The sequence below is a fragment of the Gallus gallus genome, chromosome 13 (genome assembly GCF_016699485.2).
Source record: "Gallus gallus isolate bGalGal1 chromosome 13, bGalGal1.mat.broiler.GRCg7b, whole genome shotgun sequence".
Lineage (NCBI taxonomy): Eukaryota > Metazoa > Chordata > Aves > Galliformes > Phasianidae > Gallus > Gallus gallus.
The window spans coordinates 10,835,658-10,851,552 of NC_052544.1; the positions used below are offsets into that span (position 1 = coordinate 10,835,658).

General features: G+C 41.2%; 1 protein-coding gene across 3 annotated transcripts in view; it reads left to right on the forward strand.

Moving 5' to 3' along the window:
* Positions 1-2,553: 2,553 nt before the first annotated feature.
* CLINT1 (clathrin interactor 1) overlaps positions 2,554-15,895 on the forward strand; it is a 47,059-nt gene continuing 33,717 nt past the window's right edge. The window contains exon 1 of one of the 3 annotated variants that reach the window (NM_001030615.2): positions 2,554-2,749. In NM_001030615.2, the coding sequence (NP_001025786.2) occupies positions 2,709-2,749 (41 nt within the window). In that variant the 5' untranslated portion in view covers positions 2,554-2,708. Of the gene's footprint in view, positions 2,750-2,851; positions 3,243-5,292; positions 15,893-15,895 lie in introns of those variants that run through there. The other 2 variants (XM_040646896.2, XM_046900349.1) reach the window with 2 other exon arrangements.

Consider the following 15,895-nt stretch of genomic DNA (forward strand, 5'->3'; position numbering starts at 1 on the left):
AATACGCTTAGAAATTTGGTTTTGATCCAACATGGAATGAAGCCAAATTTAAAAATAACAATATTTCTAGAAAATCAGAAACACTGTGCTTTTGCAAGCTCCAGTTATAATACTTTCTTTCTTCTTTAAACTGAGATTATAAATGTATTTTTGTAATCCTGGAGACCAACATCCTTACTTTATTTATAGAAACAATGAAGGGCAGACAACAAAGAACGAGAGTCCTCACCCAGCTTGCTTTTCCTGGTGCTACAGTATGAAATCAAGGATATGTCCCCTCCCAGTCTGTGATGGAAGAGAGAATAGCAGTGGGGACAACAAAACTGGTGTTGTGTTCAGATAGACAACAACCATAGACAAATGATGGATGTGCTGCAAATTACAGTACCAGCTCAGTGTTCAGCAGTGCTCAAAAAAGCAGACTGTGTTTCGAACTGTTATAAAGTGAACCAAGAAAAAAAAAAGACATAAAACTTGGCTGTTTAGCATCTTCAATACTATATACAGTGCTGGTTCCTCTTCTTCCATTTCAGAAAAGATTGAGCAGAATTGAAAATCTATGGCACAATTTCTGAAGAAGGACAAAATATGTATGCTGCAAAGTCTTTGGCATAGTGAAAGAAACAGTGTGGTAAGAAATCTAAAGATCTCAAAATTCAGAGCTGACAAGGAAAGGAGTAACAGTAAATTATTATACACTATTTCCATGACATTTGTACTAGTAGTACTTTAAAGGAGACAATTTAAAACACCCCAAAATAAGTGTTTTTCAGCACAACACACAACAGTTCAATGCAGAATACATCACCACAAGGTATGTTGTGTAAGCCAGTCTAAAAGGATTCAAAACGCAACCAGGTAAATTTATAAAAGCAAAGTCCTTCCAGGACTCCTAAACAAAAGCTGTAAGATCAGCACTCTAGAACCAAGCCACCAAATCACATAAAACTGAATATGAGAAAGATATATCTCAGGACTAAGCGCCATCTACATTCACCAGTTCTTGCATTATTCACATAAACATATAGCACTTACTGTTAGTGAGAGGATGCTACACTTGATAATCCATTCAATATGTTCTTATATTCAATTAGATTTCCCAGAGCTTTCACTGAGATGTTCAGAAGACAGAAGGTTTGCAAGTACCTATGTAAAAAGAGATAGAGGGATGTCAGAAAATGGGCAGGTGATCAGCTGTTTAGCTTTCCTGATCAGTTCAAAGAGCCACCAACTACCAAAAGGGGCAACTGTTTCTTGGTCTGTAAGCTGCAATCCATCTTTCTCAGGCTTTTTGTGGCCACCTTAACCAGTTAAACTAAAAGGCAAATGCTTATGATCATATGTTGCTCTTAGATAAAGTTTACAAATAAATATTGTAGTTAGACAGAACACAAAAAGGAGAAATAGACATCAAGAATATCAAGAATAAATTACGGACTAACCATGATAGCCAGGCACTGTGCTTTGTCCTGTGACTTGCCAACAGAAGTAGCCAACAAATTTCCACTTCTCTTGTGAAGAAAATCCTCCCTCATGTGGGTTCATTCAAAACTCACATTGAAAACAAGTTGATAGAGAACGCAAGTGAATGTATGCAAAGAAATAATCTCAGAATCCTGATCATGTCACTTAACTGACTTCACTCCTTTAATTTCATCCAAGGAGCTGCAATGCCTGTTCACTGCCCCACATAGGCAGTATTTAAAGATGGTCTTCAGTGCTTGGTGAAAACTCTATCCCAGGTGAAAACAGGGCACTATGTTAAATCAGTTAATATTCCTGAGGCAGCTTTAATGTACATGGTTCTCCCATGGGTTTCTGTCAGTTCCTGGTCTTTCTGGATCAGAGCACCCCAGGTTCCTGGGCATGCCGTGCTCAGATGGGCTGTGCTGCTTCAGCCAGTGCATGTGCCTCACCCTTCTGTCTGCTTTCCTGCATTGTTGTTCCTCTTCTGGAAATCCTCTTGTAGGCCTTGAGGAGGAACCCAACAAGCCCACCTACAACTTGGGGAAGGCGGTGACCGGTCAGGAAACAGTTATGAAGACAGAATGCTACTTTGTAATGAGCTCCTGTGTCCAGCCAGGCGTGACTTCTACGCCTGTGTTTTGAGGTTTAGCAGCAATTTGTACAGACCTTTCCTATCCTTTTGCCTCACTTGGCAGTAAGGCGAGCGCTACCACAGGTTTGGTGCTGCGGTGGTGTGAGGGTGGGGCAGGGCTGCACTGTGGCTGCTCCCCAAGCCAAAGAGGGCACAAAGGCTCGGTTCCACCGCACTGTATGACAGTGTTTCCTGGGGCCCCGGGGACTGGCCAGGCGAAGGGAGGTGACGTGAGGTAACACGAGGTGAAGTAACGCCGCCATACTCCTGTGGGAAGAGCCGCGCACTACTACTCCCGGCAGCCCTTGCGCGCAGAGGCGTCGCTCCGCGCCCAGACGGCGCGCGGCTCCCAGCAGGCTTCGCGGGGCCACTCGGCTTCCCCAGCCCGCCCCGCGGACAGACAGACTACATCTCCCAGCAGGCAGTGCGGTCCGGGACCTTCCATTTCCGGGAGCGGCGCCGCGTCCCTCGGTTGGCAGAGGCGGCGGCTGCCCGGAGCGGGCCTGGCTCGGCGGTGCGGCGGTGGCTGCCCGGAGCGTGGCGTGCGGAGCCTCCTGGGGCCGGTGGCAGAGGGCGGTGAGACCGAGGAGGTCTCCGGACGATCGGCGCCATGCTTAACATGTGGAAAGTGCGGGAGCTGGTGGACAAGGCGTGAGTACGGCGGGGGCTGGGCGGGTGGGGCGGGGGGCCGGGGCGGTTCGGTCGCGTCCCCTCAGCCGGGCCCGTTCTCCCCCCGCCTCCCCTCGTAACATGGCCGCTGCCCCTCCCCCGCTGAGGCGGCTGCCTCACACCCATTCCGTGCCCGGACGACCCCTGCCCTTCCTCCCCGCTCTCTCTCCCCGCTCCCGGTGCGGGCCCGGTGCCGCCAGCCTGTCTCCTGGCGAGGCCTGGCCCCTCTGCTGGGCACCGGCGGCTACCAGGCAGCCTGTGGCCTTCCCATTATGGCAGGCTGCCTTCCCGGCCCTGCTGGGCTCCTCGGGGCCTTTCACGCTCCCGGCGAGTTGTGTTTCCCCTTTAGGTGCCCCCCTTATCTGTTGAGGTCTCGGGGCCGCGTGCCCCTTTCGACCTGTGAGCCCTCAATGTTAGCGTGTGCTGCCCTGGGCACGGGGAAGGATCGTACGCCTCACTGCAGGAGGAGGAAGGGGTGTGAGGAACCACCTGTATGGCGGGGAACCACCAGAGTGTTTCCAAAGCCGCCACGTTCACTAAATCCTTTTCCTCCTTCCTGAGGCTCGGGCCCTGCTGCAGTTGCCGTTGACTCACCGCCACCTCTGGGCCTTTAGGAGGTGGAGAGTGGTAGAGGATCAAAATACGATATCCCAGCCCTTACTTTTTTTTTTTTAGTAATTCAGGTATTTGCAAGTTTACTCCCTGGTGGTTACCATGCTCGTGATGTTGCCGTGACGTTGTTGCTGTGCTTTGCCCTCCCTCTTTAAATTCTTCCATGAGGAATTAAAAATTGCTGTAGTAGGCAGAACGTAATGGAGATCACATTTTGCCTCCTTAAAGATGTCTTTAGGGGGAAACTAGGAGTGCTTTTCCATGAATTGTTAACTTCTTATGGGGTAATTTGCTGAAGTTCTATAGATGATTACATACTGGATGAGTCTGTGTGTTCTAATAGTTGTGTCTGGGCTTACAGGTCAAATGGCAAATCTTTCAAAATCAAGGTTCCTATTTGAACTTCAAAAAACATCTAAACAGTTCTTGACTGTCTTGTGTTATATGTAGTAACCCATAGAGGCCCATCTCGAGTTCTAGGACTGAAAATAATGCTCCTAGGGAACATTGAGTTTTGCATATGTACCTCAGTTTGTCTGTTAGTAGCATTGTAATGCTGTCACTATGTTAAAAAAGTTTACTTTCAAGAGTATTTTGTAAGTTATTGAGCCTAACAGTGCATCACAGTCTTTGCTGGAAAGTTCACTGGATTTCTAAACTAAGTGCAAGAAGTGAATATTTCAAATAATCAAAATGTTTGTTGAGTAAACCTCAATTTCAGGGAATAACATTGTCCAAATAAAGAAGATTGTGTGTTTAGAAAGAGGGGGGGTGGCGGAGGGGGGGCGAAGTGCAGTGCCTGGAGAGTGAACGGTATTTAGAGACGTCAGAATCAGTAGTCTCATTGTGTGTGGTGCAGATTTGTCATAATGTCTTCTGTTTTAAGGCCACAACTTACGAAATTCTCTATGAAGGAGACTAAGGGATGTTATCTGCCTCATAAATAACTGCTGATCCTGCATCAGGACTGTACTGGACTTGAACTAGAATGTCTCTTTCTTTAAAAACAGTATGATTTATTGGGTTTTGAAAACATACCAAAAGGCTGAAATGTTGCTACTTCAAACTTTAACCTCTGTGTGGTTCCTATTACCCTTACGTATTGATTCTGCATTCAGCTGATGCTTATCATCTTAGTATTTCAATTTGCTTATCTGTCATTTAGCTTTATTTGGGCCTTAGGTGGCTGAAGGCTCTCCAAGATCAGAGAGATGTCATGATGAAGGACCTGTATTAAACACTTTTCAGGGGTTGAAAGTTCAGTAAGCCATGATACGTAGTTAACCTGCTGTTAATTTTGTCAGCCTACTTCAACAAAGAAGTTTAAAATGGTACATAAGCTATTACATTTAAATTGGCCTATGATGTGACAAAATGTTTTGTTTTGTTCCCATTTGCTAACGTTGCTGTTCTTAGTTTTTAGTTTAACTCCACACCTTTAGTTTTGTGTACCTCATTCAGTTATGATCAAACAGTACTAACTCATTTCTATTTGGGATTTTTGAAGGTGTTTGGGTCTTAAACCATATCACTAATAATGCTTCTCTGTGCCTAGTAAAATTTTCTTGTCTTAAGTTTTATTCTTGCAGTTTCTGATTTGATGCCAGATGCTTTCCGCTCTCCAGTTTCTTGCCAGGCACTGCATGCAGCACTGCATGTGTGCAGGAACTCTTCAGATGTGTGGAATAAGACTGAGTTTCTGTCTGGTTAGCTTGCAGTTTAAAAGGTGTAGATGTAAACTTTTTTTTTTCTGATGGAATAAGTTGTGTTTTGCATTATTATGTGAGTAAGTTAACTTCAGAAGGCAGCTTTTCACTTTTTTTAAAACCTTCACTTGTATGGGTTCTTTTTTCCGAGTAGGTCAAAGCTAAATTGGAAAGTGATCTGTACAAATGCAGCCCTCCCATGATCAGCTTGTTCCTTCTGCAGCTGTAAACTTGGTTCAAATAACATGTTTCTGGTGGCTTGATAAAAGTCCAGGGTGGTGCTTGATGTAGAATTAGTGAGTGAACTGGCATTTCTGAGTCACTGCTGAAGTAATGAGATAGGCTTTTTGTTGTCATAGACAGGTTACATTTGTAGAAGAAATATGCAGCCATCACAGGCCAAGCACTACGTGCAAAAGGCAGCCAATTTTTCTGATCTAATGAGCTGCATGCCAACATCTTAATATGACAGAGTGCAGAAGCACACATACTTTACATAGCTGGTAGGAGTGTGAGCTCTAAGAACCTTCTGCAGCTGAGAAGTATGCTGGTCACCTGCTGTGCCACTGCTCTGTTGCATTATGGGTTTTGCAGCTTTGTCTCTGAATGACTGATAACAGCAGTCCTGGATGTTCTGCAGCTCATATAGCACCGTGTTCATGTTACTCCATTCCTGCTCTGAAATAACTCTGTGGTTGTGATGCAGCTTGGATGTAAACGTTACATAGGAACTGCATGTAGCCACATGAGGCTTAGGATCTGCAAGCTGACCAGTATTGTGTAGAAGCAGATTACACTTAAATTGTCCAATTTCTATTGGTGTAAATGCATCAATATTTTGAAAATCAAACCAGCAAAGGCCCAACCAAGTGTCTCCATACCGTCTGTAAATAGCTGCATGGGCAAAAGGAGTTGCAATTCTACTTCTGGAGTCCTGGATATTGAAATCTAGAGTATTATGCAACTTGGCAACTTCCTTTTTTTAATCTTGTTAGACAAGTATGTTTTGTGCTTTGCGTTCCTTGTAAAATTTCTAGGTGAGTTTTACAAAGAAAACTCCATGGTGTTTTCAAATGAAAACAAGGAATATTCAGAAACCTTTTCAAAGTGATTTTTAAGTAGGCTGGAGTAGGAAGATCAGCTTGGTCTTGTAGCCAGGTGAAAAATTGGCCATCATATCTTTTTTTAGCTTTTTAAATTCCCTTTTCCTAAAGCAGGATCTCCTGATTCTTATTCTCCTGAAAGGTTACTGTACTCTGCTAATATAACACAAAATTCTTTTACTTAAGGTAGAGGACAGCATTAAAGTGTATACAGTTTGCTAAGACAGTCTCATAAAAGTAATTCCTCTATGAATGTGAGGTGTGATTGTAACTTAGTGTTTTTGCCAGCTGGTTTCTGTCACAAACATGTAGGTTGCAGTGAGTTTAGGTTGTTGTTTGTGTTAAGATATGATGATTTTGTAGCAACTTTGTTGGAAACTATTACCTTTCTTAGCTTTTGTGATCTGTTAAACATGTGACCCTAGAATGTGAGAGCTCGTTTTAAGCACCTTCCACGCAGGGAAAGGTGAGAAACCATCTAAATAGTAACAGGATTAAGAGGATAGGTCTGCATAATCCAAATGCTCACTTGAATTTAAGGTGGGTGAAAATGTTGTCACTGAGTTTTTGAGCTTCCTGGATGTATATGGAAGAGGAGAGCCTGTGAATTTCTTGTCAGCGTTAGGAACATGACAGCTGCCATCCTCCCGATTTTATTTTTGTTTCTTTCCATCTCCCTCTTCTAGTTAAGTTGTTTGTCCCCGTAGCCAAGTCCAAACTGCTTTGCCAGTACTTTTCTTAGCCACACCTTGTTATGACTGAGCAGGAATGTATTGGCACTCCCTCACGTTGTGGAGTGGAAGTGTTACAAAGCTGTGCTTTCATACATCTTGCAAGTTTGACAAATTGCCCAAGTATAATAATATTTTAAAATAATGGAGAGCAAACTGTCTTGCTTAGAACTTTTAGAACTGATTGTAATGTTTGTACAAATGCTAAATGTTTTAAGTGTTTATACCACTGAGAATTTATTTGTGGAGTTAGGCATTAGGGTCCTCTATAATTTGTTCCGATTTCACATTAGAAACCCTTCCTCCTTGAATGGTTCTAAGTGGAAAGGGAAGTACAGCTGGCCAGGGGAGAACTTCTAGTTAATGAACAGCATGTTTTCCTTAGTGCTTCTAATTGTACAAGCTGTAAAGAGAATGGTAAAATCTTGGTAAAATAGGGTGAGTGATTGCTTTGATATTCATTGAAGTTTCTAGCTCTTGTAGCCTAAAGCAGTGCATGCAAATTAGACATTGTGCTTCAGCTGAGGAGCAGAGGTTTTTGGATTAATCCTGCTTCACAAATGAGGAAAACTGCAAGGATAGTTGTGTCAAACGAACTTGCAGTGGGTTGATAATGGTTACAGCTCTAGATTTGCTGACTCCCAGTCTTTTATTGTTGCCTGCTAGCTCATGTAATGTCTGCATTATACTTACTAATATGGTAAATACATACCAGTAACTTACCCTATAATTACACTCTTACAGTTAACTGTCAGTTGCTTATTGCCTATAGTATGCTCAAGATTGACTGAAATATAAGTAGGATCCTACTTGTTACTAAGCTGGAGAGGGTTTAAATCTTCTCGCCTAACTACTTTATCTTTCAGTGTGCCTGTAATTGTTCTTGTTTACTGGTCATTTTCTTGTGGTACATGGATTCATCCATCTAGACTATTGAGCTCTTCTGTAATGAAGTGGTTCTTTGCCGGTTTAGTAGTAGCCAGTATGATGGTAAATGATCTGTCATCTGATATATCCAGTGAAAGGGTAAATAACTGTCTAACGCTAGTCCATTGGTATCTGACCTTCCTGTAAACTCCCTTGCTCTGGTTCCAGGATCATTTAATTTTCTCTATATTTAAGATTTATTTTGGTTTGCATAAGCAAGATCTTCAGAGCAATGAACACTTTCATTGTTTTATGTAAGGGACAGTTAACCCTCGCTGCATGAGTTATCCTCCTATTGCTGCTTAAGAGATGTCCTGCTGATAACTGCTTTAAGAACAGCATTTAGTGTCATTATTACGAGCAAGGTGATGATGATTATTATCTCCAGTCCTACAAGGACTTGTCCTCTGCCCAGTTAGCAGAAGATGAGTGTGAGAGTTGTCTTGAGAATGCAAAGGAAAGCTGTATTTTCACATTATCTGGCTCTGCAGCAGTGTGGCCATGCCTGCCAGGCTGTTGTCATAGCACTTGGTTCCTAGGGCTTTCCTCCTTCCTTTAAAAACTTAGAAAAAGCATTACCATGATTTTTCTTTTTTAATTCGGCAATAGAAATAGTTGTAGTCTTTGGGGCATGTAATTTAGTATTGGTGATAAGCATCTCTGAAAGTATCATGCTCTGTTATCTCATGTACATAGATATGTCATTCTCCTGTTTGAATATTCAGTTAGTGGAGTAATCAAAAGTAAGCAAATATTACAAGCTGTAGTTTATATTACGAGTTAGCATAAGATAATTACAACCAAGTACGCATTTCATCAACATACTCCTTAAAGTGATGTGTTTGTTAGTGCTCATTCAAGTATATTGTTACCCTTCTATGCTCCATGGAAGGTAACAACAGCGTGTTCTGTACTAGCGAAGGTGATGGCCTTATGTATTTTCAGGGAATCTAAATGATGTGTGTGTGAGTTCAAGAACTTGTATCTACCTGTAGTTCTAAAACAGTTTTGCATTGCCTGCTAGAGCTAAAACTAGGCCTCTGCTTTCTTGGTAAGTAAATGAAACTAGTCAAAGCTAGTCTGACCTACATCGCTGCCACAGAGTCAAATGGATCGAGGTGCTCAGCTTAGTTCTTTGCTAATATTTTGATTATTTGTATATTTCTTAATCAGGGTATAATTACTTTCAAAGCATATTGAAAATGTGGATGAGATGTTGAAGCGTGAGTGAGGCATCACTTTGTAGGTTGGTAGTTTAGAACACAAAAATGTGGAAATGTGAATGAGTCTCTTCTTATCGCCCTGAAATCTCACGCTATCAGCGCCATAGCAAATGATGGAAATGGACTCAAAGCTGCGGAATCTTAGGTCGTAGTTTCACAGTCAGAGTAAATGTGGGCTGAGGTTTCACAGCCTTCTGTCTGCCACAGGCTGCTGGCACTAGCATACTTTCTGCTTGATCAGAGAGTATCTCTCAGGCTAACCAGTTGTTTTTGCCAATTTAATTCTGCACTGGATCAGTTCCCTAGTATAGTTAATTCCATGGTTGCACAAATGTTCATACTGGCATAAAGGAAGGAATTTAGGTAAGAGTGACTAGGGACAAAGGAAGGGGGGCAGAGTATGAGCTGAAGTACTTGAGCTGCGCTGTTAGGATGCAATTTCACAGGCAGTTTGAGGAGCTCTTGGTGATACTTCTACTGAAGGGGAATGCCCCACTCTTATACCTGGCCATTTGTAGTCTGTGCATTCCTTAATGCTGCCTCTGTTATTTCAGTATTTGCTTGTGCTAGCTTGCTGATATGGCTTAAAAACAAACAGAAACTAACCACTGCCTTTTGTGGTTAACATTTAATTTGGCAGCGTGCTGCAAAAGCAGCTGCTTATGGCACTGCAAGCCCTTGTGTTGATAGGGGAAAGGACAGGAAGATAGGGTGGGACTTCTTATGATAATGCACTTAACTCATTTTGGAAACTGCACTGTTAGTGGTTTGTTGCTTGCAAAGCTTCTCTAAAAGATGACAAATTTAAGTCCTTGGTTGAGTTTTGTTAAGATTGCTTCTCTTTTTTTTTTTTTTTTTTTGGATATCACTACTTCAGGCTCCTGACCTAACCTTCCCATGTTTATATCCTGTTGTGCAGGGGGATGTGCATTACCAGGCTGGGTTTTGCTCTCAGGTCCCAAATTAGTAGGAGAGGATATAAATTGAAATAGACAGCTGTCTTGTGTGGCCCTATTTTGAATGATTCCAGCTGGAAGTGCTCTTGGGATGTGACAGCTATGCAGATCTTCATGTGAGAAAGATGCTTTCTTTTCAAGTTAAAAGTGTAGCTAATTATATTAGACGTACTGGTGGCATGTATCTCAGTTATTAGAGTGGCAAGAGTGGTATTCTTTGTAGACTGTTATTTAAAATAGATTGCATCTTTTGGCTATATTTGATTTGCCATGTAAAATCAAACAAATGTGACAAAAGCAGCATCTTTAGCATGTATTTGTGTGTTTTATACTCTTCTTTCCCTTCCTCCAGATAATGTCCCATCCTAAATGTTTAAATACTGACTGCACACCTAATAGTTGTTACTTGATTCATTTGGGGTACGATTAGAAATATTAGTTGTATTCAGCTGGTGTAACGAGACAGACCTGCATTTTCTGAATCTATTGTAATAATAATGAGACTCATTGGGAGTTAGGGAGCATGGTTTTTGTTTGCTTGGTCCTGACTCATAACAATAACTGTTTTTCTCATTGGTTGGTCACCAATCCTTCACGTAGTATAGAAGCAGTCTCTATGCATAGAACTTATTCAGTATTCCCTCAAGACAAAACTTTTAGTGTAGAACTGCATCTCTTTGTGATTCTTGGGAGGGATTTTGCGCTCAATGTCACTATTCATTTGATGATTTCTGTAGATCCATTTTGAATGTAAAGAGAAAAGACTTTTGATAACGTTTGATTTTATTGGAGTTGCTCTTGAGAGATGCTTGCTTCTGAAAAATAAATTCTTGTTAACATATGTATCTGTGAATAGAGCTGGTACCTTGGTGGTTGCTGTCACTTTTAATTATTCCTCCTTTGGTGATTACTTAGTTATTTTGCCTTTTCCTTCATTTAAAGAGAGGTGGGGAGAAGCCCTCTCTTCGAAGGTGTTTACTGTATAAGTGAGTTATCACAGCAGTCTCTTTTTGCCAAATAGATGTTTGTGTTCCTTGGGACAGCTTGAAAACTTAGTGCTAATAGACTACTAATTAGAAAGTAGATTCTCTTAGCCTTTAAACTGCCAGTGTCAGGTTTTTTGTTAATTACAAACTGTAATCTACTTTTGTAACTGCCTACATGAGATCGTAAAATTCTGGTAATCTTGCTGTTAGTGAGTTGAATGAATTGCTCCTCAGTTGAACCACAGTGAAATTGGTTTGTTCTGAGTACTTCGTTTAATTTGAAATTATCACTTATATGTGGACAGGAACTAAAAACTGGGGCTCCAAGGCAAGTGAAACAGTTCTTGTTACCTTTTTAGGACGTAAGAGTTACTTGATCTCCTGGAAGAACCAGTTTAACAAATGATACCTATGAAAGGAGAGGAAGCATCATTATCCTCCCCAAATAAACATGGCTTGGCATTTTGAAAGTTAATTTGTATGTAATCTTCCAGACTCATTCCAAAAAAGAACACTTGGTTTGTCTAAAAATGCCTGCTGGTGAACTTACGGGATCTCAGTTTGCCGAGCTACCTTTTATGTAATGGGAGATAGCAGTTTGAAAAATACAATGAACGCTAATACTGTAATTCTGGTATCTTAATACTTCACTTACTCTGAATGGTGTCATCTTATTGCTTGTGCCCATTTCATTTTGGATATTCTGCTGTGAATAGCTGTAGAAGGGCAATCAGCCATTAATTATTAATCACTGTTTCCTTCTAGGTTAAGTTACTTTGTTCAGGTGCTTAATACAATAGCATAAGGATTTCTGGGTTGTTGCCTGCCTTCATGAGAAACTGAATGACAAAAGAAAATAGGTGCTAAGCTAATTCAATCCATCTAGGATTGTGATGACTGTTTTTTATTCTTGGTAGACTTACTGCAGGGAAGGAATATGCTCTTTCAGATTCATTAAAGGATGGACAATCTGAAGCAAAAGCAGGAAAAGATGATATTTTTAACAAGTGGCTGCAGTATAGTAAACTGAAAGCTAATTTAAATTGTTCTGCCGTTTGTAGGGACATCATTTAAGTTTAAGCTTTTTGCGAACGTATTTATTTTTTACCAGGGTTTTTGAAGCGTTGATGCTTGCTTTCCTGGTGCACTTTTTTTCCTTGCAGTAATAATTCTGGTGCAGCTGAGAGTAAAACCTGACAGAATAAGAGATAGTGAGCACAGTCTGACATACATATTCAATTCCAAACATGAGAAAACACTTCTTTTAGTGTGAGGGTGGCTGAATACTGGATGGAGTAGGAATACTGGGGCAGCTGCTGGTTGCCTGAACCAGATGTCAGCAAAGCTTTCTTATAATTACACTAAAAACAACAGGAGATGCCAACAGACTTAAGAGAACCTCAAGCTGATGAAGAGAAAAATATTTCTTTATGGGTCTGTGGTAAGAGATGTATGTGTGATATGAATGGTTTCATTCTTCTGAACTCATTACGAGACAGATGCGTATGGTTGTGAACCTGTGTGACTCTTTTTCTTCCGGAAGTTTTTGGGTAAGTCTCTTACCAGTGTCCCATTTTAAAACTGGGTGGATAGCAAGGCTATGCTGTAGGCTGAGCACCAAATAACACAAGAAGGGTGAATGAATGAGCACTGTGCCAAGGGAGACTTTTTCAGACCATATTAACAAACTGTGTGAACCAGTCCAAATACCTGTGACACTCAAACTCAGGGCTGAAGGAGTGAGATCAGAGCAAGAGGGCTGTATTGCTTTCTGTTCTCCAACCAAATGTGGGTGTTGGAGAGGCAATGTGGACAGGAAATGTGATAGCAATATGTGATATGTAGGTTGGATATGTGTTACAGCATGTGTTATACTGAGAACTGTGTGTATTTAGATGATTCATGATTTAGTTTTATCAACCAGCTGGTCAGGAAGACAAAAGTAGTGAAATTTGACTTGATCCTGAGGTATGTGTTGGTTGTGGCTCAGGATGTTCTTTTGAGAATCATTCTGTAATAATTAAAGTAATTTAAAGTTAAAAGTCCTTTTGTGAGCAACAGAAGAGTAAGAAACTCCTTATGTCTTTTTTCAAAATGGAATCCTTGCAGATGATATGGAGGTAAGGTAATGAATTGGGGTTCAAAACAAAATGATTATTGCTTAGCAAAGACACTGAAAAAGAAACAATATTGTTGAAGGGAAGGATTAAGGAAATAAAGAAAATCAGCAATGTATTTCAGGAAGCTGAAGTGTTGAGGGGAGAAGCAAAGTGCAGAGTTGCTGATCATTATCACATGAAACACAAGTAAGGTGTGTGAACAGGTTTGAATAACAGTTTGCAGAAGGTGTACGTCCTGCTTCCAAGTGCATTGGAAGCAAGAAGTCTTTAGGACTGCTGACTGCTGAAGGAGGACTGGAGAAAGGTGAAAGCACAGCAGGAGAGCTCCATAATTTCTGTGCCCCTACCTTTAAACTGTTGGAGCCCAACAGTGTATTCTGTGGAGTTCTCTGCATATTTATTCTACTGTTTTACACTCTCGGGAGTTGGAATACTGAACAGGCCTGTCCTTGCGTACGGCTCTGTGTTAAAGAAGTAGAATGTACTCCCTGGGAGACTGAAGTCTTTATTTCCACTTCAGTTTTTAAGATGTTGAATTTCTTATTTTTAAGTGTTACCAAGGTGACTTGATCCTTAAATTGTCTGATAAGTGTAACGGTCTGTTGTGGACTGGATTTCAGTATTGGATCGGAAAGGAAATGCTGCAAATGCATTAGAGCTGTTGAGTGTAGCAGTTACTGCAGGACTCCATGGAGAAATTCTTGCTTCTAACATGAAGCAGTGAGTAAGCAGTAGGCTGTAAGGATCCAATCTTGAGAAGAGAAGCTGATCAACTTTTCTACAGTGAAATCGGCATTCAGCTTTTGGTTTTATTTCATTTTCATGTTAAAAAAAAAAGGACTGAAATGAGATGTTGAGAGTTTTTTTTATGAACATCAGCAACTGTGAAATTAATTCTAGACTGTTTAGAAATAAGATCAGTAAATTAGAATGTGATTCATCTCAGAAAAACAAAGATGTTGGTTTCAGTTGTCTCTCTGTTACTGAATATCTCCTGCATAGCAAGTTCCTCTGAAAGACATGTGAATAATGAGCCTGTAATTGGATAACTTTGTGTAAACTATTGCCACCTCCTTCTCTTCTCCCACGCCGAAAAGTGCAGTGCAGCTTCTCTCTCTGTCTTAAGACATTTTCTAGGACACAAGGCTATACTAAAACAGCAGTTGCAGGTGTTTCTGTTTAGTTGCTTCACCTGCTGCTTAGACGATAGATCCAGATTCTGAGATATGTTTCCCAGGCTTTCATAGGTAATATGATTGATAGCTAACTACATTGCAGATGAAGTGTAAAGCTGTATTTGGTCAGCTCTGTAGCTGAAGGCAGAAGGGAGCTGCAAGCCTAATCTGGGCCTGCTCTGAGAAAAGCTTTTAACAGATGCTCACTGTTGGTTTGGAGGAGTTATTGGGAGTCAGGTTTATCCTGCTTGCAGATGAAGGTTCATGTTGTGAAGTCCAGAAGTACACGAAGTGATTATATAGTAACAGCAAATGATTAGTCTATGATAAAAGCTTCAATGTCATTGTTTAAATTTTAATCATCCCTCCCTAGTGGAACAGCTAGCTTGTGTTTAGAGTAATGTCTGGAATTAGAACAAGGTTTTAATGGTGCACAGCCTACAATGAAGAGGATAGCTGAAACTGCAAGGATCATTAAGCATGGTCCCATCGAGGAGGGTTGGGTTTTGACACTACTGAAGTGTGTATTATTGCGTATGTATTGCTCTGTCAACACCAAGTATTCTGCCAATTGACGTATTCAAATCAGACTTAATTCTTTGAACTAAAAAATCTTGAATAGGTAGTCAGTTGGTGTGAACGGCAGTACCGAATAGTTGTGCACTATTGGTAGGTGCATAACTACCAGGCACTGTCCACTGCTTTTCAGAGTAAAAACGGTTTTAATTGTAATGATTCAGCTAATATACGTCAAGTATGCATAGCTGCAAACTTTCCTTGGCCAGTTTGGTAACCATAAGCTAACAACTGTTGTGTGTTCCTTATGGTGTCAGAAAACCCTACTGTGAATCTTTCCTGGGGGAACACATTCTGTGCAAGTAGTGAGTCAACAGTTCCAGAGACCTCAGGATTGCACAAGCTGTAGTGTTAAGGAGGGCTTATCAAAGAAGGTGTACCTCTGGGGGATTGTATTAAAGCAATACTGGCACAACTCTCTGTTAGAGTTAGAAGTTAGAAGCTTTTGGGGAGTAGGAGACAAATGGTTGTGCAGTGACCTTTACTTAGGACATTCCACTACCAAAATGTCTCAAGTTACTGATACAGTTTTCACTTATTTTACTCCCCATCCTCCTCTTCCATCCAAAGACCACTCTCAAGTTTGTTAGGGTCAGGAAGTCTGAAGTACAAACAGGTTGAAGTTACACAGTTTCTGAGTTGACTGTCTCCTCTTGAATGCAACTACAACTTGCTTATTGTTGGAGAACTTCTGCCACATTTTATTTCTGAGTAAGGTTATGACCTGGCTGCTCTTGCAGATACCGCTCTCACAACAGTAACATTTTATGCAACAATCATTAAAGCTCGCTGGCTGGGACTACTTTGGAGGCTCCGTGTCTGCCAAGGATTTCTGTGCACACTAAAGCAATTGAGCTGTGAGCTTGGAAATGTTATCTTAATGCTTTATGCTTACAAAGAGGACAGTAGCATTAGATATTGTGCTCAGAAGGAGTCTTATGCAGTGTGTTAAAAGCACCTGAAAGGAGCCCTTAATTTTCAGGGAAAGCTTCTCTTGAAGTTGTGTGAATGTA